At 51.2% G+C, this 20,993-nt stretch overlaps 1 protein-coding gene across 4 annotated transcripts in view; it reads left to right on the top strand.

The window, feature by feature from the left end:
- LOC103637972 (ABC transporter C family member 13) overlaps window positions 1-20,993 on the top strand; it is a 38,635-nt gene that overhangs the window by 10,093 nt on the left and 7,549 nt on the right. For 3 of the 4 annotated variants that reach the window (XR_004852552.1, XM_008660967.3, XM_008660968.4), the window contains exons 6-13: window positions 7,250-7,350; window positions 7,518-7,587; window positions 8,167-8,418; window positions 8,777-8,846; window positions 12,423-12,483; window positions 18,279-18,366; window positions 20,583-20,701; window positions 20,822-20,919. Coding sequence is in view for 3 of the 4 variants with exons in the window: in XM_008660967.3 (XP_008659189.1) it covers window positions 7,250-7,350; window positions 7,518-7,587; window positions 8,167-8,418; window positions 8,777-8,846; window positions 12,423-12,483; window positions 18,279-18,366; window positions 20,583-20,701; window positions 20,822-20,919 (859 nt within the window). In the remaining variant the exon portion in view is untranslated. Of the gene's footprint in view, window positions 1-7,249; window positions 7,351-7,517; window positions 7,588-8,166; window positions 8,419-8,441; window positions 8,534-8,776; window positions 8,847-12,422; window positions 12,484-18,278; window positions 18,367-20,582; window positions 20,702-20,821; window positions 20,920-20,993 lie in introns of those variants that run through there. The other variant, XM_008660969.3, reaches the window with a different exon arrangement.

The following is a 20,993-nucleotide window of genomic DNA, read 5'->3' as shown; positions in this document are numbered from 1 at the left end:
AATTTAGGCTTGGGACTTAGGTACCCAACTCATGTTGGGTCCTACAAGGTTAGTGCAAATATCCTTAGGGACCCAAATGCAAGTTTTGTCTCCCTTGCATTTTGCCCCTAACTTCCTAGCAACAATTTTTTTATCCTTTCTACAAATAGCAAAGGAAGCATTTAAAGCATAATAAATTGTGGAAGGTTCATTCACTACTTTCCTAGGAGCATGAATAACATTCTTTCTAGGCACATGATGAATAGCATTTCTCCTAGACATATTTCTACCATGCATATAGGAAGAACTAGAAGCAAACATGGCATGAGAGTCAGAATCATCAAAAGCATTATAACTCCTATAAGCATTTCTAGTTTGTCTCCTATCATGATACATAAAAGCATGGTTCTTTTGCACATTACTAGCCATAGGGGCCTTCCCTTTCTCCTTGGCGGGAATGGGAGCCTTATGGCTTGTTAAGTTCTTAGCTTCTCTCTTGAAGCCAAGTCCATCCTTAATTGAGGGGTGTCTACCAATTGTGTAGGCATCCCTTGCAAATTTTAGTTTATCGAAATCATTCTTGCTAGTCTTAAGTTGAGCATTAAGACTAGCCAGTTCATCATTAAGCTTGGAAATTGAAACTAGGTGTTCACTACAAGCATCAACGTCAAAATCTTTACACCTAGTACAAATTTCAACATGTTCTACACAAGAATTGGATTTATTTGCTACTTCTAATTTAGCATTTAAATCATTGTTGACACCTTTCAAAGTAGAAATGGTTTCATGACAAGTAGATAGTTCAAAAGAAAGCATTTCATTTCTTTTAACTTCTAAAGCATAGGATTTTTGTGCCTCAACAAATTTATCATGCTCTTCATACAACAAATCCTCTTGCTTTTCTAAAAGTATATTCTTTTCATTCAAGGCATCAATTAATTCATTAATTTTGTCTATCTTAGATTTATCTAAGCCCTTGAACAAACATGAATAATCTACTTCATCCTCATCACTAGATTCGTCCTCACTTGAAGAAGCATAGGTAGAGTTGCGAGTACATACCTTCTTCTCCCTTGCCATAAGGCATGTGTGACGCTCGTTGGGGAAGAGGGTTGATTTGTTGAAGGCGGTGGCGGCGAGTCCTTCATTGTCGGAGTCGGAAGAGGAGCAATCCGAGTCCCACTCCTTGCCTAGATGCGCCTCGCCCTTTGCCTTCTTGTAATGCTTCTTCTTTTCCCTCTTGTTTCCCTTTTCCTGGTCACTATCATTATCGGGACAATTAGCAATAAAGTGACCAATCTTACCACACTTGAAGCATGAGCGCTTCCCCTTCGTCTTGGTCTTGTTGGGATGCTCCTTGCGACCCCTTAACGCCGTCTTGAAGCGCTTAATGATGAGAGCCATTTCTTCATCATTAAGCCCGGCCGCCTCAATTTGCGCCACCTTGCTTGGTAGTGCCTCCTTGCTCCTCGATGCCTTGAGAGCAATGGGTTGAGGCTCGTGGATTGGACCGTTCAACGCGTCATCGACGTACCTTGCCTCCTTGATCATCATCCGCCCGCTTACAAATTTTCCAAGAATTTCTTCGGGCGACATTTTGGTGTACCTGGGATTCTCACGAATATTATTCACCAAATGAGGATCAAGAACGGTAAAGGACCTTAGCATTAGGCGGACGACGTCGTGGTCCGTCCATCGCGTGCTTCCATAGCTCCTTATCTTGTTGACAAGGGTTTTGAGCCGATTGTATGTTTGGGTTGGCTCCTCCCCCCTTATCATAGCAAATCTTCCAAGTTCGCCCTCTACCAACTCCATTTTGGTGAGCAAGGTAGCGTCATTTCCCTCATGAGAGATCTTGAGGGTATCCCAGATTTGCTTGGCGTTATCCAAGCCACTCACTTTGTTATATTCATCCCTGCACAATGAAGCTAGAAGAACAGTAGTAGCTTGTGCATTCTTATGGATTTGCTCATTAATGAATATAGGACTATCTGAACTATTAAAGTGCATTCCACTATCTACAATCTCCCATATACTAGGATGGAGAGAAAATAGGTGACTACGCATTTTGTGGCTCCAAAATCCGTAGTCCTCCCCATCAAAGTGTGGGGGCTTGCCGAGTGGAATGGAAAGCAAATGTGAATTTGAGCTTTGCGGAATACGAGAGTAGTCAAAGGAAAAGTTAGAATTAACCGGTTTCCTTTGCTCGTAGTCGTTGTGGTCATTGTCCTTTTGGGAAGATGTAGACTCATCACTGTCGTCGTAGTAGACGATCTCCTTGATGCGCCTCGTCTTCTTCTTCTTCCCTTCCTTTCGTCTATGACCCGAGCCGGAGTCGGTAGGCTTGTCATCTTTGGGCTCATTGACGAAGGACTCCTTCTCCTTATCGTTGATCACGATTCCCTTCCCCTTAGGATCCATCTCTTCGGGCGGTTAGTCCCTTTCTCGAAGAGAACGGCTCTGATACCAATTGAGAGCACCTAGAGGGGGGGGGTGAATAGGTGATCCTGTAAAAACTTAAACTTATAGCCACAAAACTTGATTAGGCGTTAGCACAGTTTATGCCAAGTGGCTAGAGAGGAGTCAAAACACAATAAGCACAAGAATCCAATCACAGAGATGACACAGTGGTTATCCCGTGGTTCGGCCAAGTACAAAACTTGCCTACTCCACGTTGTGGCGTCCCAACGGACGAGAGTTGCACTCAACTCCTCTCAAGTGATCCAATGATCAACTTGAATACCACGGTGTTCTTGCTTTTCTTTTCTCAATCCCGTTTGCGAGGAATCTCCACAACTTGGAGCCTCTCGCCCTTACAAAAGATGTTCACAGAGAATCACAGAGCAAGGGAGGGATTAGCAACTCACACACGACACAAAGATCACAGCGAATACGCACACACGAGACCCAGACTTGAGCTCAAAAGACTAGCACACTAGAACGGAGCTCAAATCACTAGAATGTCGAACAAGTGCGCGAGATTGATGTGTGAGTGATCAAGAGTGCTCAAGGAATGCTTGGTGTTCTCCTCCATGCGCCTAGGGGCCCCTTTTATAGCCCCAAGGCAGCTAGGAGCCGTTGAGAACAATTCTGGAAGGCCATCCTTGCCTTCTGTCGTCGGGCGCACTGGACAGTCCGGTGCACACCGGACACTGTCCGGTGCCCGATTTCTTTCCTTAACAGGTGCAGCCGACCGTTGCCGACCACTGCAGATCTGGCGCACCGGACAGTCCGGTGCACACCGGACAGTCCGGTGCTTCCTTCCGACCGTTGGCTCGGCCACGTGTCGTGCGGCGATCGTGCGGCCGACCGTTGGCCCGGCCGACCGTTGGCTCACCGGACAGTCCGGTGCACACCGGACAGTCCGGTGAATTTTAGCCGAAGTCGCCGGAGAAAAACCCGAGAGCGGCTGGTTTGCTCCGCGCTGGTCTGGCGCACCGGACACTGTCCGGTGCACACCGGACAGTCCGGTGCCCCAGCTCGAAGCAGCCTTTGGCTGCACACAGCCACTCTCCACTTCTTTTCTTCTTCCTGTTTCTAACACTTAGACAAGAATATTAGTACACAAACCAATGTACTAAGGCTTAGAAACATACCTTAACTTGTGATTTGCACTTTGTTCATCCTTGGGCATATTTTCACATTTAAGCACTTGTGTTTGCACTCAATCACCAAAAGACTTAGAAATGGCCCAAAGGCTCATTTCCCTTTCACTTCCTCCGACTGGGTGATCGACTCTGGTGCCTCCTACCACACCACTCCACTACAGGCACGCTCTCCCGCTCCCATCCCCCCAATTCCTCTCATCCTTCATCGATCGTCGTTGGGAACGGTTCCACTCTGCCTGTCACCTCAGTAGGTGCCTCGGTTCTCCCTGGACCGTTCTACCTCAACGACGTTCTCGTAGCCCCCCACATCACTCATAATCTCCTTTCTGTTCGTCGTTTCACCACTGACAACTCTTGTTCTGTTGAGTTTGACCCCTCTGGTTTCTCTGTGAAGGATCTGGCCACCAAGACTCCCCTCGCCCGCTGCGACAGCTCGAGGCCCCTCTACACGCTCCGGCCATCCACCTTCGGCGCGTCTCTGCCTCCTGCCCTGGTCTCCACCACCTCCTCCACCACTTGGCATCGTTGTCTCGGACATCCCAGACCTGACGTCATGACCAAGATCACCAGTAGCCTAGATCCTTCATGTAATAGGGGACATTTTGAGGGCCTCTGTCATGCTTGTCAGTTAGGCCGGCATACTCGTCTCCCATTCACCACTTCTTCTCGGGCTGAGCAGGCTTTTGACCTAGTTCATTGCGATCTCTGGACATCTCCTGTACTCAGTCTTTCTAGTTATAAATACTATTTAGTGATTTTGGATGACTTTTCCCATTTTCTTTGGACTTTTCCTCTTCGATTGAAGTCCGACACGTTCACTACCCTCACACACTTCTTCGTCTGGGTCTCCACCCAATTTCACCGCCCGGTCCGTGCCCTTCAGTGTGACAACGACCGCGAGTTCGACAATCGCGCCTTTCGCTCCTTCTTTTTCTCTCATGGCGTCCAGTTGCGTCTCTCGTGCCCTTACACCTCTGCCCAAAACGGCTGGGCCGAATGCATGATTCGCACCACCACCAATATGATCCGCTGCCTTCTCTTCCAGGCATCTCTCCCTGCCAGCTACTGGGCAGAGGCCCTGCACACCGCCACCCACCTTCTCAACCGTCTTCCCTCCAAGGCGGTGAACCACCCTACTCCCTACTTCGCCCTGTACGGCACAGCCCCCACCTACGACCACCTTCGCGTGTTCGGCTGTACCTGCTACCCTAACACTTCCGCTACTGCCCCTCATAAGCTTTCTCCTCGCTCCACTTGCTGCCTCTTCCTTGGCTACTCCTCTGACCACAAGGGGTATCGGTGTCTGGACCTCGCCTCCCACCGCATCATCATCTCTCTGCACGTCGTCTTTGACGAGGATGTGTTTCCCCTTGCTGGCCCCTCCCCACCCACCGATCTCGACTCCCTCCTCGAGTCCGATCAGGTCTCCCCCTCCTCCCAGGTGCCCCGCCTTGCACCGTTACCCGCACCCCGTGCGGGCTCGACGTCGTGGCTCGCGCCTACTCCCGCGCCACGCGCGGCCCCGTCGACCACGCCCGCGCCTCGCGCTGCCCCGCCGACCCCTCCCGCACCATGTGCGGCCCCGTCGACGCCCACCATTTGCTTCGCCGACCCCACACTCGTCTACCGCCGCCGCCGCCACGTCAATACCTCAGCACCTGCTGACTCGGGCCCGTCGATGAGCCCGGTGCGCTTCGCCGACCCCGCCGTCGTCTATCACCGCCGTGAGTTGGCCACGCCCGCGGCCCCCGACGTCCTGGCAGACCGCCCCGAGCCACCGGTGTACCACCCGGTCGCCATCCACCGCGTCCCCGGGCACGTCCACCCGATGGTGACCCGGCGCGCCGCTGGCGTTCTTCAACCTGTCGACCGGTTGATCTTGGCAGCTGATACGACTACCACTCCACCGGATGCCTCCCCGGTCCCCTCCTCCGTTCGCACCGCTCTCGCCGGCCCACACTGGCGACGCGCTATGGAGGAGGAGTACGCGGCCCTCCTGGCCAACCACACCTGGGACCTGATGCCGTGTCCACCAGGCACCAACGTGGTCACCGACAAGTGGCTATTTCGCCACAAGCTTACCTCGGATGGCTCCCTCGACCGCTACAAGGCCCGTTGGGTCCTTCGAGGCTTCACCCAACGCCCCGGAGTGGACTACGACGAGACATTCAGCCCCGTCGTCAAGTTCGCCACTGTTCCCATCGTCCTCTTCCTCGCCCTCTCCCGGGACTGGGCGATCCATCAGCTCGACGTCAAGAACGCCTTCCTCCACGACACTCTGACGGAGACTGTCTACTGCAGCCAGCCCACCGGCTTCGTCGATGAAGCTCGTCCGAATCTGGTCTGCCGGCTGAACCGCTCCCTCTACGGCCTCAAGCAGGCACCGCGGACCTGGTACAGTCGCTTCACTTCCTACTTGGCCTCCATCGGCTTCGTCGAGGCCAAGTCGGACACGTCCCTCTTCATCTACCGTCGCGGCGACGACGACACCGTCTTCCTTTTTCTCTACGTCGACGACATTGTGCTCACGACATCCACCGCCAATCTTCTACAATGCAAGATCGTCGCCCTACAGCGGGAGTTCGCGATGAAGGACCTGGGGCCCCTCCACCACTTCCTCGGCATCACCGCCGAGCGCCGGCCCCAAGGTTTCTTCCTCCATCAGCGCCAGTACACCATCGACATACTGGAGTGGGCTGGCATGTCCGACTGCAAGTCCTGCTCCACGCCTGTCGACACTCAGGCGAAGCTCTCAGAGGACGACGGGCCCCCGGTCGCCGATGCGACGTCCTACCGGAGCCTGACCGGCGCGCTCCAGTACCTCACCTTCTCCAGGCCTGACATCGCCTACGCCGTCCAGCAGGTGTGCCTGCATATGCACAACCCGCGGGAGCCTCATCTCACCGCTCTCAAGCGGATCCTGCGCTACCTCCGCAGCTCCCTCGACTACGGCCTCCTACTCCGACCATCCCCGACGTCGGAACTCGTGGTCTACACCGACACCGACTGGGCTGGCTGTACAGACACGCGTCGATCCACCTCCGGTTACGCCGTGTTTCTAGGCACCAACCTCGTCTCCTGGGCCGCCAAGCGACAGCCCATCGTCTCTCGCTCCAGTGCTGAGGCCGAGTACCGCGCCGTGGCCAACGGTGTGGCAGAGGCCTCATGGCTGCGACAGCTCCTCCACGAGCTCCACAGTCCCCTCCAGCGCGCCACCCTCGTCTACTGCGACAACGTCAGCGCAGTCTACCTCTCCACCAATCCCGTGCAGCATCAGCGCACGAAGCACGTGGAGATCGACCTGCACTTCGTCCGCGAGCGTGTCGTCGCCGGTGACGTTCGGGTTCTCAGCGTCCCCACCACGCTGCAGTTTACCGACATCTTCACCAAGGGGTTACCGTCGAGTGTATTTTTAGACTTTCGCTCCAGTCTCAACATCTGTACAAGATAGAGTTGCGACTGCTGGGGGTGTTAGAACTGTATTAGGGTTTATGGGGTCTCCCTTGTACATTTACCATTTCACCCCTCTGTCTGTAATGGGCCAGGCCCAACTCAGTCTATTAATATAGAGGCTCACCCTAGTGTAGGGTTAGGGTTTCCAATAATAACATATGTTTCTTTTCATCTTTACACATCTATTCTAAGCTTTTTTTAATCAATAGGCAGCGTCATCTTTTATCGAGATTATCTCATTTTGTACTGCAACCATATTTGGACTCTTTGTCACTGTGGCTGCTGTAATAGGCCAATCAGGCATCAAAAGGTACCTGATTTCCCAATTTGGCTATGTTCTTGAATATTTTTATATTTTCATTTTCTAAGATTTTGTGAACTATTACATTTTACTTTTTTTATTTAGCAAATAGCAACTAGTACATACTATTTCATTTCATTGCCCTAAAAATAATGTGCAACTGTTCACTCTTCCAGAGAAGCGAACTCTATTGAAGCCCCACTCATTCCAAATAATGAAAAGGCTGAGGGTGAAACTACAGACATGGTATGTGATTTCAGTAATGAGCCTTTGGTTTTCTATTGTACATTCAGGATGGTGCAATTTCAGTCTATGATCTGGGTAATAAGTTTTACATTGGTTATGGTACTGCTATTATAATCTCATCTTGTGCTTGTTTTTTTTTCTTGAACACACATGAGATGTACGCATCAATGTATCATTATATTAAGTAGAGATCATCTTATGCATGCCGTAAAGTTGCTATTGGCTTCCAATTTGAATAGATGATCTTGTAATACATTCTATCGTACGTGAATTTGGTTGATACAATGGGCAAGGCTTGCCTTGTTTTGACTGGATTGTGTTGAAATGTGTCAAGATTTTGCATGCCCCCATCCCACCATACGGCGAAAAAAATGTCTTGTAATTTTTTGTGTATGAACAACTATATTACCTGCAATTTTGACAGGGTGCTAACTGTTTCATGCTGACGTGCATTGACTTCCTTATTGTTCACTATTTGGAGTTGATCATCGATATTTGGGTCCTGTTCAATCCTTTTTATTTGTTTTCCATCACCAAAAGGTGATTGCGACTTCTTCCCTTAATGTTATCTTTTTTCAGATAAAGGACTACAGTTTGTGGGAACTGTTGACTTTCAAATTCGTTAATCCAGTGATGGACATTGGTATCACAAGACAACTTGACTTCACAGATTTACTTGAGTTACCAAATGAGCTCAGAGCTACCTCCTGTTATGACAAACTTCTGTCTTCCTGGACTGCTGAATATCAAAACCACCATGATAACTCATCTCTACTTAGAGCCATGTCTAATTCTTATGGATGGACATACTTGCGTTTGGGCCTTCTTAAGGTATCCTTTTCTTTCCATTGAGGTTGTTGAATTGAGAAAAGGATGTTGCTAGATGTCAGCTCTGAGATTCATGGCATACAAAAGTCGGCGTCCTTTTGTTTTCACCTCTTCTATGGTAAATAGCAAATATATCCTTTTTTTTGCAAGGAACAATTAATATATCCTACAATGAGCAGATTACACAAGTGACCTGAAACATATTATCATAGTATTACCTGAAATTCCATGAACGACAACATGGGGTTAATTATCTTAGAACAACAACCTTTTCATGTTATTACTCTTATTTCAAAGCCAAGCATTCTTATATTGAAGTTCCCACTGATTGTCTTTAGTTTCTAACATTCTATTCATGCAGGTATTAAATGACAGCATCGGTTTTGTTAGCCCTCTGTTGCTTAACAAGTTTATAAGACTTCTTCAGCAAGGTATTAATTCTTCAAGAATAGAATACTCATTATTAAAAGTTCTCCCATGCAAATAGATGCTCCGTTCATTCTTGGCACTTAGTGTTAGAATACCCGTTTAGGGTTTGGAGTTTTCCCCGTGTAATTACTATCTCACCCCTCTGTAATGGGTCTGGCCCAGTTTACTCAGTCTATTAATACACCACCCAACCCTTGTTAGGGTTTTCCATTCTCTAACTTGGTACCAGAGCTAGGTTTAGGTTTCTCTCTGTTTTTCTCTCTCTTCCTCCCCCAACCCCCCAGCCGCCAGCCATCTGCCGCTCAGGGCCGCCGCCGCCGTCCGACCGCCGCCATCGCTCGCCCACCCTTGCCCCTCAGCGACGTCGGGTGGCCTCTCTCCGCCCTGCTCGGCCGTCGCCCTACTCGTGCTCGCGTCGCCAGGCTTCACGCCATCTGGACCCTCCTCTGCTCGGTCCGCCCGCGTCGTCCCCGAATCGGGCCCGCGTGCCCCTCGTCTCGCCGGCGGCCTTCGAATCGCTGCGGACGCCCACTGTCCCAAGAAGCACCAGGGTCGTGCCTCCTCGCGCTCGCCTCTCCCTCTCCGGCCGCCGTCCTCCTCCTCTTTCACTCCAGCCACCGCCGGCCATCACCCCCTCCCTCCCCGGCTGGCGCTTCACCTCCCCGGCCGCGCCACGCCGCCGGTCGGCCCGCCCTCCCTCCGCGCCCTGCTCCTGTCGCGGCGTCGCGTGCGTGCAGGGCGGCATCGGCGGGCGTGCCGTCGTGCTGCATCTCCCGCGGCTCCGCCTCTCGGGTCCCATCTCACAAGCGCTCGGCTCGCTGCCATACATCGTGCGGCTCAGCCTCTGGTCCAACGACCTCTCCGGCGCCATCCCAGCGTCGCCGGCCCGCGTCACCTCCCTGCACACCATCTTCCTCCAGTACAACTCGCTCTCCGGCCCAATTCCCCAGTCCTTCCTCGCCAACCTCACCCGCCTCGACACCTTCGACGTGTCCGGCAACCTCCTGTCCGGCCCCGTCCCCGTCTCGCTTCCTCTCTGCTCATCTCCTACCTCCAGTCGTGCTCCCGAGCAGCCTTGCTCCCCTTCCCATGGAGCTGAGCTCCTCCACACTCATCCTCGCCCTATAGAAACGCCTTTCCCCAAGCGTCGTGCCGGCTGCTTGTCTCTGACCACTTCTCCGCTCTCTCATGGCTTCACCCCCTTTCGACGGGCTCACCGTGCGTGTCCTCCACGATGGTCAGCTTGTCCAGGGCACCTTCGTGGCCTTCGATCGCGCCATGAGCCCTATCCTTCGTGACTGTGTTGAAATCCACCCCAAGGCCGGCCGTCACGTGCCCGGACCCCTTGTCTTCCCTCGTACAATGATCGCCTCCCTGGCAATCGAGCCCCCGTTGTCTCCCTCCCCTCCTAGTAACCATGTCAGAGCTCCTCCTCTGGCTCTCTCCGCGCACCCTACGACCTCCCCGCTGTCTCCCTCTCCCTCCGATTGGGTGGTCGATTCCGGGGCCTCCTTCCACACTACTCCCACAACTAGTTCGTTATTCCACTCCCATCCACCACACCCCTCACATCCTTCCTTCATCGTCGTAGGTAACGGTTTTACTCTCTCGGTCACCTCAGTAGGTGCATCAGTTCTCCCAGGACCATTCTGCCTTAACGACGTCCTTGTTGCTCCCGGTCTAACTCATCCCCTCCTCTCGGTTCGTCGCTTCACTAGTGACAACCACTGCTCTATGGAGTTCGACCCCTGGGGTCTCACCATACACCACCTTCCCACACATGTTGTGCTCGCTCGCTGTGGCAGCTCCGGCCCCCTCTATTCTCTTCACTTGCCCTCCACTCCCCCCACCAGAGTAGCCTCATCTCCTACACTTACTACTACCGCCACATCACATGCTCTTGCTACTACCACCACCTCCTCCGCCATTTGGCACCGTCGCCTCGGGCACCCTAGACCTGACGTCATGACCCAACTTTCCAGCCACTCAGACATATCATATACTCGGGGCTCTTCTGAGCGCCTCTGTCATGCTTGTCAGCTCGGCCGTCACTCCCGTCTTCCTTTTTCCACTTCCACGTCCAGGGCTATTCAGGCCTTTGATCTTGTCCACTATGATCTCTGGACGTCTTCTGTCCTTAGCCTCTCCGGCTACAAATACTACCTGGTCATTCTTGACGACTACTCCCATTTTCTTTGGACTTTCCCCTTAGGCTGAAGTCCGGCACGTATACCACCCTCACTCACTTCTTCGCCTGGGTATCCACCCAGTTCCGGCGCCCGGTCCGTGCACCGCAGTGCGACAATGGCCGCGAGTTCGACAACCACGCCTCTCGGTCATTCTTCCTCACCAGTGGCATTCAGTTGCGGCTCTTGTGCCCCTACACCTCCGCCCAGAACGGTCGGGCAGAACGCATGATTCGCACCACCACCAACATGATCCGCTGCCTTCTCTTCCAGGCGTCTCTCCCTGCCCGCTACTGGGCAGAGGCCCTGCACAACGCCACCCACCTCCTCAACCGTCTTCCCTCCAAGGCGGTGAGCCACCCTACTCCCTACTTCGCCCTATACGGCACAACCCCCACCTACGACCACCTTCGCGTGTTCGGTTGTGCCTGCTACCCTAACACTTCCGCTTCTGCCCCTCATAAGCTTTCTCCTCGCTCCACCCGCTGCCTCTTCCTTGGCTACTCCTCTGACCACAAGGGGTATCGGTGTCTGGACCTCGCCTCCCATCATCATCTCTTGTCACGTCGTCTTCGACGAGGATGTGTTTCCCCTTGCTGGCCCCTCCCCACCCACCGATCTCGACTCCCTCCTCGAGTCTGATCCGGTCTCCCCCTCCTCCCAGGTGCCCCGCCTTGCGCCGTTACCCGCACCCCGTGCGGCCTCGACACCGTGGCTCGCGCCTATTCCCGCGCCACGTGCGGCCCCGTCGACCACACCGGCGCCTCGCGCGGCCTCGCCGACCCCTCCCGCACCATCAACATACATGGAAATCCGATGGAGTCTAGTTGTTCTTGACAGATGCTGTAATAATCCTGCTTCTTCCGCTTGTGACAATAATAGACCTAGGACATTCATAACAAGGATAAAAAGCATGGGAGAAAGGGGATCTCCCTGCCAAAGCCCTCTTCGATGTTTAATACAATTCCCTGGAATTCCATTAAGTGGTGGAAGATGAGGACAACAGCCCACAAATAATATCCCTCCAAATTTGGCCAAAACTAAATGTTTCATGACATCAATAAGGTAAGGACCAAGAAATCGAATCAAAGGCTTTAGTGATATCTAATTTGAGAAGAAGACTAACCTTTTTTTGTTGATGAAAAAAGCCTTATATTTTTCGCAAGTGTTGTTTGTATTTTCTGAGTTTTTGTGGGGTTGTGTATGCCATGTGTTTTAGGGCTTGAGCCACTTTCTTCTTAATACAATGATGCACAAATCTCCTTCGAAAAAAATAGAAGTGCAATACTACTTATGTGGTTTAATCCACCAGTTTTAGAAATCATGATTTATATTTTTAGCAATCTAATAAACTAATCTACATCTTCTGTTGGTTTCTGCATGACTTTTCAGGTTCTGATGGCATGGATGGATATATTCTTGCCATTTCCTTAGGATTGACTTCTATTATCAAGTAAACCATCCTTACTATATGATTTGCACTTCTGCACATCCATTGAAGTGCTCATGATTTCTCTTATACTCAAACCTTTGATAATTGTTGGAGGAAATGAAACCCCTAATTCATTGAGTGGGTTGAATATTACACATACCCGAGTTACATGGGCTAGGCTCTAGGCCCATAACACTTAAACAGAAATACAATAGTCTAACATCCTCCACAGTTGAAATTGTAGCCATGACAGACGTTGAGACTGGACCGAAACTTCAAGAACAACGAGGAGGGAAGACCCTTCGTGAAGACGTTGGCAAACAACGTGCTCGTCGGGGCATGAAGAACATGGAAGTCTCCGACAACAACACGCTCACGGACGAAGTGAAGGTCGATCTCAACATGCTTCGTGCGCTGGTGCTAGACAGGGTTGGCGGAGAGATAGACGCTGCTGACATTGTTGTAGTAGACAATCGTGCTCCTAGTGAGGAGGTTGTGAAGCTCTTGGAGGAGCTGGCGCAACTAGCTCACCTTAGCCACCCCATTAGCGACAATCTAGTACTCAGCCTCAACACTGGAGCGGGAGACCACGGGTTGACGCTTGGAGGACCAAGAGATGGGGTCGGCCTAAGAAACACTGCATAGCTAGAGGTAGATCCATGGGTTCCAGGAACCGACCTAGTCAGCGTTGTTGTAGACGACCAACTCATGTGTGGTGGAGCACTGAAGATGGAGCTCGTAGTCGACAGTGCCCTGAAGGTATTGAAGGATCCTCTTGACTGCACTCAGGTGCGGCTCTTGGGGATCATACATGTAGAGGCAGACCTATTGGACAACATACATGATCTTGAGCTGGGTGAAGGTAAGATACCAAAGATCACGGATAAGACTGTGGTAGGCAGTGGGGTCATTGACTGGTGTGGCTCATGGCTTGCAATCCAGCATGTCAGCTCACCTTATGATACGATGTACTGGTGTTGCTGAAGAAATAAACCATCCAGACGAGGCTCAACATCAATCCCGAGAAATGATGAAGATGCAAATCCTTCATTGCGAACTTGTGCTGAAGGGTGGTAATGATCTGGTGTAGCAGGCCCGAAGAAGAGGCAATGAGCACAATGTCATTAACATACAGGAGGTGGTATACAGTGTCACTGCCATGCTAGTAGATGAACAGAGAGGTGTCTGACTTAGCCTCAACAAAGCCTAGGGAGAGCAGATATGTGGCATACTTGTTGTACCAAGCGTGGAGGGCCTATTTAGACTATAGAGGGACTTGTTGAGCTTTCAGATCATGTTAGGTTGAGTAGAGTCAACAAAGTCGACAGACTGACTGCAATAGACGGTCTCTGTAAGTGTTCCATGAAGTAAGGCATTCTTGACACCTACCTGATGAATTGGCAAAGAACGAGAGAGGGCCAGTGAGAGAACGACATGTACATTAACATACTTCATCATTAGAATGAATGTCTCATCGTAGTCAACCCGAGAACGGTGAGTGAAGCCCGAAGAACCTAGCGGGCCTTGTATCGGTATAGAGAATAATCCCTTCCGCTTATGTGTCCAGACCCACTTGCCAGTTACCATATTGCCTCCTAGGGGACGGAGCACAAAATCCAAAGTGTGATTGGCAAGGAGGGCCTGGTACTCATCCTTCATAGCGCGACTCCAATGAGGATCGACGAGCACGCTATGAATGGAAGACGACACATGAGTGGTCGGCGGGAGGAGGTCGTAGAGAGGACAAGACGTTTGACAGAGCAAAGAATCCCAACGACCTATCGAGTCACCGTGGACACGGTGAAGAAGGGGGATGATACATCGCTGACTCGACCTATGAGTGGGGTCATGCACACACCCACGCATGCTCATTGATAGACATGCACAGGGTTGGTGTAGCAAGGAGGGGACGGGACGTCGGGGCCGGCAAGGGCACCAGGGAGGTCCCTAGTTGCGCGGGCAAGGTCGGAGATGCCAGGGGTGAAGATGGGGCCACCAGGGTCGCCAGCGGTTCGAGAAAGTTTGGCGGGAAGGCACATGGTCTGATCGAGGGCGATAGGGCAGTCTGGAGGGAGTCCAGTGGCATCAGTGCCGCAGGCGGGAGTGGTGTGAAAAAACAAAGGGTGCTTGACCATAGGGAGCCATGGGGTCAGGGTCAAGAAGATAGTTCAACTCAGGAAAGAAGTCAATGGTGGGCTGGAAGGGACTCGTGAAGGGAAAATCCGTCTTGATGAAGATGTCGTGTTGGGAGATCAATAGGCGATGAGTGGTGAGGTTAAGACATTGATACCCTTTGTGATCCGGGAGTAACCGAGGAAGACACAATGGTTGGAGCGAGGGTTAAGCTTATGGGGAGCAGTGACAGAAAGGTTGGGGTAGCATGCACACTCAAAGACGCCAAATGGTCATAGGATGGAGTGGCGCTAAAAAGAGAAAAGTGGGGTGTGCAGATGCAAATCAACCCAGTAGGAAGCAAGAACGGATGCCTAAATAGCAAGGAGCACATGATATTGTTAGTAGTGTGAATCAGGCACGCAACCTTGACATTCTGAGAAGTGTAGGTGCTAGACATTCGAAGTTGTACACCATGAGAGAAGAATGACCTAGAGGAGTTATCACTCACAGCTATTGTCACATTGGACCTTAATGATGCGACCAAATTGAGTGGAAACCCAAGCGAAGTACATGAGAGTTGCAAATGTGTTGGACTTCAAACGCAAGGGAAAAGTTCACAAATAATGAGTGAATCATCAATAATCACTAGATAATATTTATAACCCGAAACACTAATAACAGGAGAGGTCCACAAACCATAGTGTATGAGGTCAAAAGTATGCACAACCTGATATGAGCTAGGGAAAGGAAGTCGAACATGACGACCTAGCTGACAGGTGTGGCATAGATTCTCAGAGGTGCCCCTAGTACAAGAGATGACTAGACTACTACACAACTTGGACAACACATCAGGGCTAGGATCATCGAGTCAATGATGCCAAGTGTTGGAGGTACTAGAAGAAGTCAGTGCGTGCAGTTGCGGCGAGGATGAAGGCGGTGATATAGCAGAAGCAGTAGGTGGAGAAGTGGATGTAGGCAGCTGCATGGTGTATAGGGGCCTAGAGCTATCATAGCGGGCGAGAAGGCTCTAGGTAGTGAGATCCTTCACAAGCAAGCCAAAAGGATCAAACTCAATAGAGCAAGAGTTATCGGTGGTAAATTGACAAATATATAAAATATTTTGAATGATATAGGGGCGACAAGAACATTGCGAATATGGTAAGGCTCACGAAGAACCAGATCACCTACAAAGGTAACTGGGAGAATGTTCCTGTTGCCCACAATAATAGATGAAGGATGAGACGAGAGAGGTGGGTGGGAATAAGAAAGTATACCAGCGTCTGGTGTGGTGTGGTAGGAGGCACCAGAATCAACAACTCAGTTGGTGACAATAGGAGTCAGGGTCATCGTGCTGAACGAGCTAGCAAGTAACTGTTGATCCCACCCACCAGGCCACAAATTCTAGGATAGAACAAAGTGGGGTGATAGGAGTAGTAACGTTGGTTGAGGTGCCGGTGGCGCAGAGGGAAGTGGGCCGAAAGGATACCCCGGGTTGGGCATCGTCAGGTGTGCCAGCTAGGTGGAGGCAGAAGCGGGGAAGGTCCACCTAGGGACAGGCCATGCCACATGGAGATGCGACCGGTTCACGGGTTGTAGAGAGTGGGCCAATGGGCGTCCCTTTGTCCACCCCATCCCCACGACTACCCTTCCTCCAATGACGACCACCCCCAACCCTGCACCCCTTTCGACCACGGGTGGAGGGAGGGCACGTGGAGCTAGAGGCTGGAGGGACAGACGAGCGTGATGATGATCCCCCAAGGTAGGACTGGAGGAGGGTGGGCGCAAGGGTTGGCCCTTGGGGATAGAGTTATAGAGAACGGTAGCGGCGTCGGGGCGAGGAGGCGCCGCCTTGGTGAGCTCCTCGAGGATGAGGTCATTACAGACCTTGTGGAAAGACAGGAACATGACCAAGAAAGTGATCTAAGTCTAGAGGTGATTGTAGCGCTCATTGAGGCCACAAAGAAGGTTGAGGACAAGCGCGCGATCAAAGACAGGCTCCCCGAGGTCACAGAGGGAGGCCGCCATGCCTTTCATTTGATGACAGTACTTAATGACGGAGAGGTCCCCCTGGACGAAGGTCTGAAAGGCAACATCGAGGTGGAGAGCACGAGGCTCGCAGTTGCTGAGGAACTACTCCTCTATGGCACCCTAGGCCTTGTCCGCGCTCGTGAATGACATCTTGCAGCTCAACAGGGACCGTACTGAGAATCCAAGAGAGGACCACACTATCCATCCACCTCCAAGAGGGGATAGTGAGGGACACCGTGTCAATGAAGACATGGTTGTCCAGGGTGTAGTACTGTAGGGTGAGGAGGACGAGGTCGCGTTGGCAAGCGTAGGTGGAGGAAACTAAATCGAGGATAACGGGGAACAAAGAGCGGATGTTCTAGACACTTCTCGTTTGGGCGTGGAGGTTGGCAATGACGACGACATCATACACCAATGGAGGGGGTCGACCACTGGGATTCCGGAAGAGGGTCAAGGCAGGGAGAGCCAAGCAGATGGCGCTCAGCCTCGTCAAGCTTCTTGGTGAGGGTATCGGCAGCGGTGCGTTCGCCCTCCTAGATGAGGGCAATGACGCGTTCGCACTCTCGGACAACGGAGATAGCCACCTTAGAAGTCGTGAGGGCCACAACAAAGGTGGAGTGGGCAATCACAATGTCGGTGCGGAGTAGTGTGGGGTGCTCGGGGCATGGGTGGCCACGCCTAGTCCGATGGCGGCTAGACCCAGGCCAGCAGTGCCATGGGCGGGACCAGCCAGGTCCATTCCTAGGCCAGGGCTAGCCAGAACGGCTGCGCCTTGGCCAGGGAGGCCTAGTCGGTAGCACCCGTGCCGGGGGCGATCAGGTCAGCAATGTCCAAGCCATGGTTGGCCAGGCCTGTAGCGCCCAAGCTAGGGGCGCCTAGCCCAGTGGAGGCCAAGCTGCCACTCGCAGTGGTAGGGGCAGGCGGCTGAAGGTTGGGGAGGGCAACGGGTTTGGTGGAGTGAAGCCTAGTAGCGTTATAGGACCAGCAACAAGGGAGAAGGGAGGAGAGCCGGCTGGGGGTAGAGGAGGGTCACTAGCCATGGTGGTAGCCGACAACTAGGTGAGAAAAGGAGGAAAGAGTGGCTAGATACCATGTTGGAGGACATTAAACCCCTAATTTATTGAATGGGCTGAGTACAACATATACCCCAGTTACATGGGCTGGGCTCTAAACCCATAAATCTTAGACAAAAAATCAATAGTCTAACAATAATGATGGATGCATCTCATTTCTGTGTCATTGATTTTTCTTGACATTTAACATAAGTTAAATTATGGGTGTGAAACATGTATTCTCATGTTAAGGTTGTATCACCGCGGTTGTATTATGTTCTACATTTGTATTAGTGTTACATGTTCATGTGGTTTCAAGTTGCAAGCTATCTACTTTCCTCATAAGGAGCAGATAATGCACTTAGTCATACCAACAGTTGAATTGAATCTCATGTTAATAAAGATGAATTTAGCAATTACATCTCTGAGCACCATGTTGTATTATGTTTTATATTTTTCTTGTTATAATATATTGTCATTCGAAACACTGAAATAGAATACCATATTAGTGGACCTTTGTGTATAGAAAGAGAATTACTTTGGTGGTTCCTTGGATTATATGCTCTTAGTTCTTAGTATTAACTAGCATTTTTTGTTTACACTTTTCGTTTTTTATGCTAGGTCCTTTTTAGATAGCCAATACTCATTTCGTCTAGCAAAGCTCAAGTTGATGTTACGATCAAGCATCATGGGGATAATTTATTGGAAGGTATCATCATTCCTCTCATGCACTGTTAGTATTTCTCTGTGATTTTTTTCTAAAAGAGTCATTCAAACATGTGAAGTCAGCTTGTATTGTACAATAGTTTTTCAACTTGGAAATGAACCCATACCATCAAGATGTTCTTAAGCATTTGTACTCTGATATCACAATACAACACTGGTTGGTTAACTATTATCCATAACAACATATTCACAAGGACAATTTGGACTTTCCATTACTGTAGGAAACTATAGTGCTTGATGTATTGCATAGGAGATGGGGTACAATATATAGACTGGAATAGAAGTCGAAGGTAGGAGCCGACAGGTTGAAATCCCCCCCCCCACAGTCGCAGCGTCATGAGGGTGCGAATGTTGCGGCTGGAGTAGAGACCGGTGTGGACTCCGAGAAGATGATAGCCCCTGGATGCCGAGTTAGCCGAAGTCGAGGTGGTCGTGGTCGAGAGACACGCAGCAGTAGCCTGTTCTTCGGGAGGGGTCAACGTTCGAGCGTCAACGATTGGCAGGGCGACACAACAAAAGAGCACCAGCAGGCCGACCTTCTTGCTTCTTCGATCGTCCGGACGTCGAGGAGCCCCGCCAGGGAGGCCGACGGCAGCGCACGCGTCTGCGTCGGTCATGGTGGCCGTGCTCGTGGCAGAATAGATGGGGTTACGGCGGATCCGGCTGGGAAGGCAACTACAGCGACGGATCCAGCCGGAAAGACGCGATCTAGACAAAGGGACGTCGGATCGAGCTGAGAAGGTCGCAACAACGGTGAATCTGCCCGAGAAGGCCGCGACAGTGACGGATCCAACGAAAGCGATGAAGGGGAGGGCGACGGGGCAGTTCCAGCCGGGCAGGGGCCTACGCCGGACCTGGCAAGGGGGTGTTGACGACAGTGATGAAAGAAGCTCGATAAGTTGGCGCTGCTGGGTGTCAGTGTGGGCAGTTAGTAGGTGGCTAGCGCGATGACGAGGGGCTGCACGGGCAAAGATGCAGGGGGTGGGCTGCTGCACTAGGCCCGACGGCGGTGGATCCGTCAGTGGCGGCGCGGGCGGACAGCCCTGCCCTCGACCTCCTCTGTTGTTCGCGCCGGCGCGGAGCCGGTGGACGTCGAGGATGGAGGGGCCGCGCCCGCTGTCCTACTCGCGTGGCGGCAACTCGCCCCTAAGGTCCCTCCGCAACCGGTGTTGAGGAGCGACGACGGATCAGGGCGACAGGCAGCACGGGGAGGCGACACGTCTGCAGCCAAGGTGCCACTGGGGGCAGCCGGCAGCACGGGGAGGCAATGCGGCCAAGGGGCCACTGGGGGCGGCGCGACCTGGAGGGGGGGTGCCGGCGTCGCCGGTTGGGGGCAGGGCCGGACGCGGCGAGCTGCGGGCGCTCGTGCCGGCGGGGGAGGCTAGGGTCGCGCCCGCCATAGGCCGCCGGCGGCTGCTGGGGCAGGGAGCAGAGGAGAGGGGGCCAGCGGCTGGGATGGGGCCGCCCCGGGGAGGGAGGGATGAGCCTTCCGGGGGCGACGGTGACTGGACCTGGGCAGGGAAAGGGGGCGTCTGTGGGGGTAGGGGGTAGGAGGGAAAACCTTAACCTAGTCTGATACCATGTAGGAAACTGTATCGCTTGATGTATTGCATAGGAGATGAGATACAATATATAGACTCACATGACCCTAACCTTAATGGGCCGGCAGCCCAACAGTTGTGCCGGCCCACACACACAGTCTAACAATTACAAATGATTCAAATTAACAGCTAGGAGATGGAATGTACTCCGTACTGCCACTAGAACTAAGTTGTTGTATGCTAATTCATATGCCGTTTATTCCCAAATAGATGTCATTCAGGCAATCAAAATGGTCACATTTACTTGAATCTACAATTCCTTTGCAAATTATATGTTATAATATAATTTGCAATCATGTGATTTTTTTTAATATATTCTGGCAACAGTTCCATTTGAAAAGTTCAATTATATTTTTTTGATACGATAGGTAACAATTTTTTTAAATTGAATGCATGTTCAAGCACGAAATGTATTTGGAACAGTACTTGCTAATTGCGTAGAACTTCTGCTTGGTATTCTATATAGCTTCTGTGGCAGCTCGTTTTGATCCAATTCGACATTGTATTATGTAAAAATTTAATTATGAAGCATGTTATAACTTTACTTGATTTTTACTTGTTATTTTTTAAAATTTGGATGGATCTTTCTCAAAAACAGTGCCTATGTCTCAGTCTAGCTGAGCGTTCTAGGTTTTCTGAAGGTGAGATACAAACCTTCATGTCTGTTGATGCTGATCGCACAATAAACTTGTGTAACAGCCTTCATGATGCCTGGAGGTACTTCACTTCTCAATCTCACAATTTTTTTGTACAAAAGGCTTAAATTACTATATGTATAATGTTTGCACATGCAATCCATTATCTAATTTTTTTTTGCATGATTTGGTGTTTATCTAGCTTGCCACTACAGATTGGAGTTGCTCTTTATCTGTTATATACACAAGTCAATTATGCTTTTCTATCTGGGCTTGCAATAACAATCATACTAATACCAGGTATGCTTACCTTTTGCTTCCTTGTCCTGTATTACACTTAGTCATTCAAAGATTTGTTGCCATGCGCCCATGCA

The sequence above is a fragment of the Zea mays genome, chromosome 9 (genome assembly GCF_902167145.1).
Source record: "Zea mays cultivar B73 chromosome 9, Zm-B73-REFERENCE-NAM-5.0, whole genome shotgun sequence".
Taxonomy (NCBI): Eukaryota; Viridiplantae; Streptophyta; class Magnoliopsida; order Poales; family Poaceae; genus Zea; species Zea mays.
This window is presented reverse-complemented; position numbering and strand designations above follow the sequence as displayed.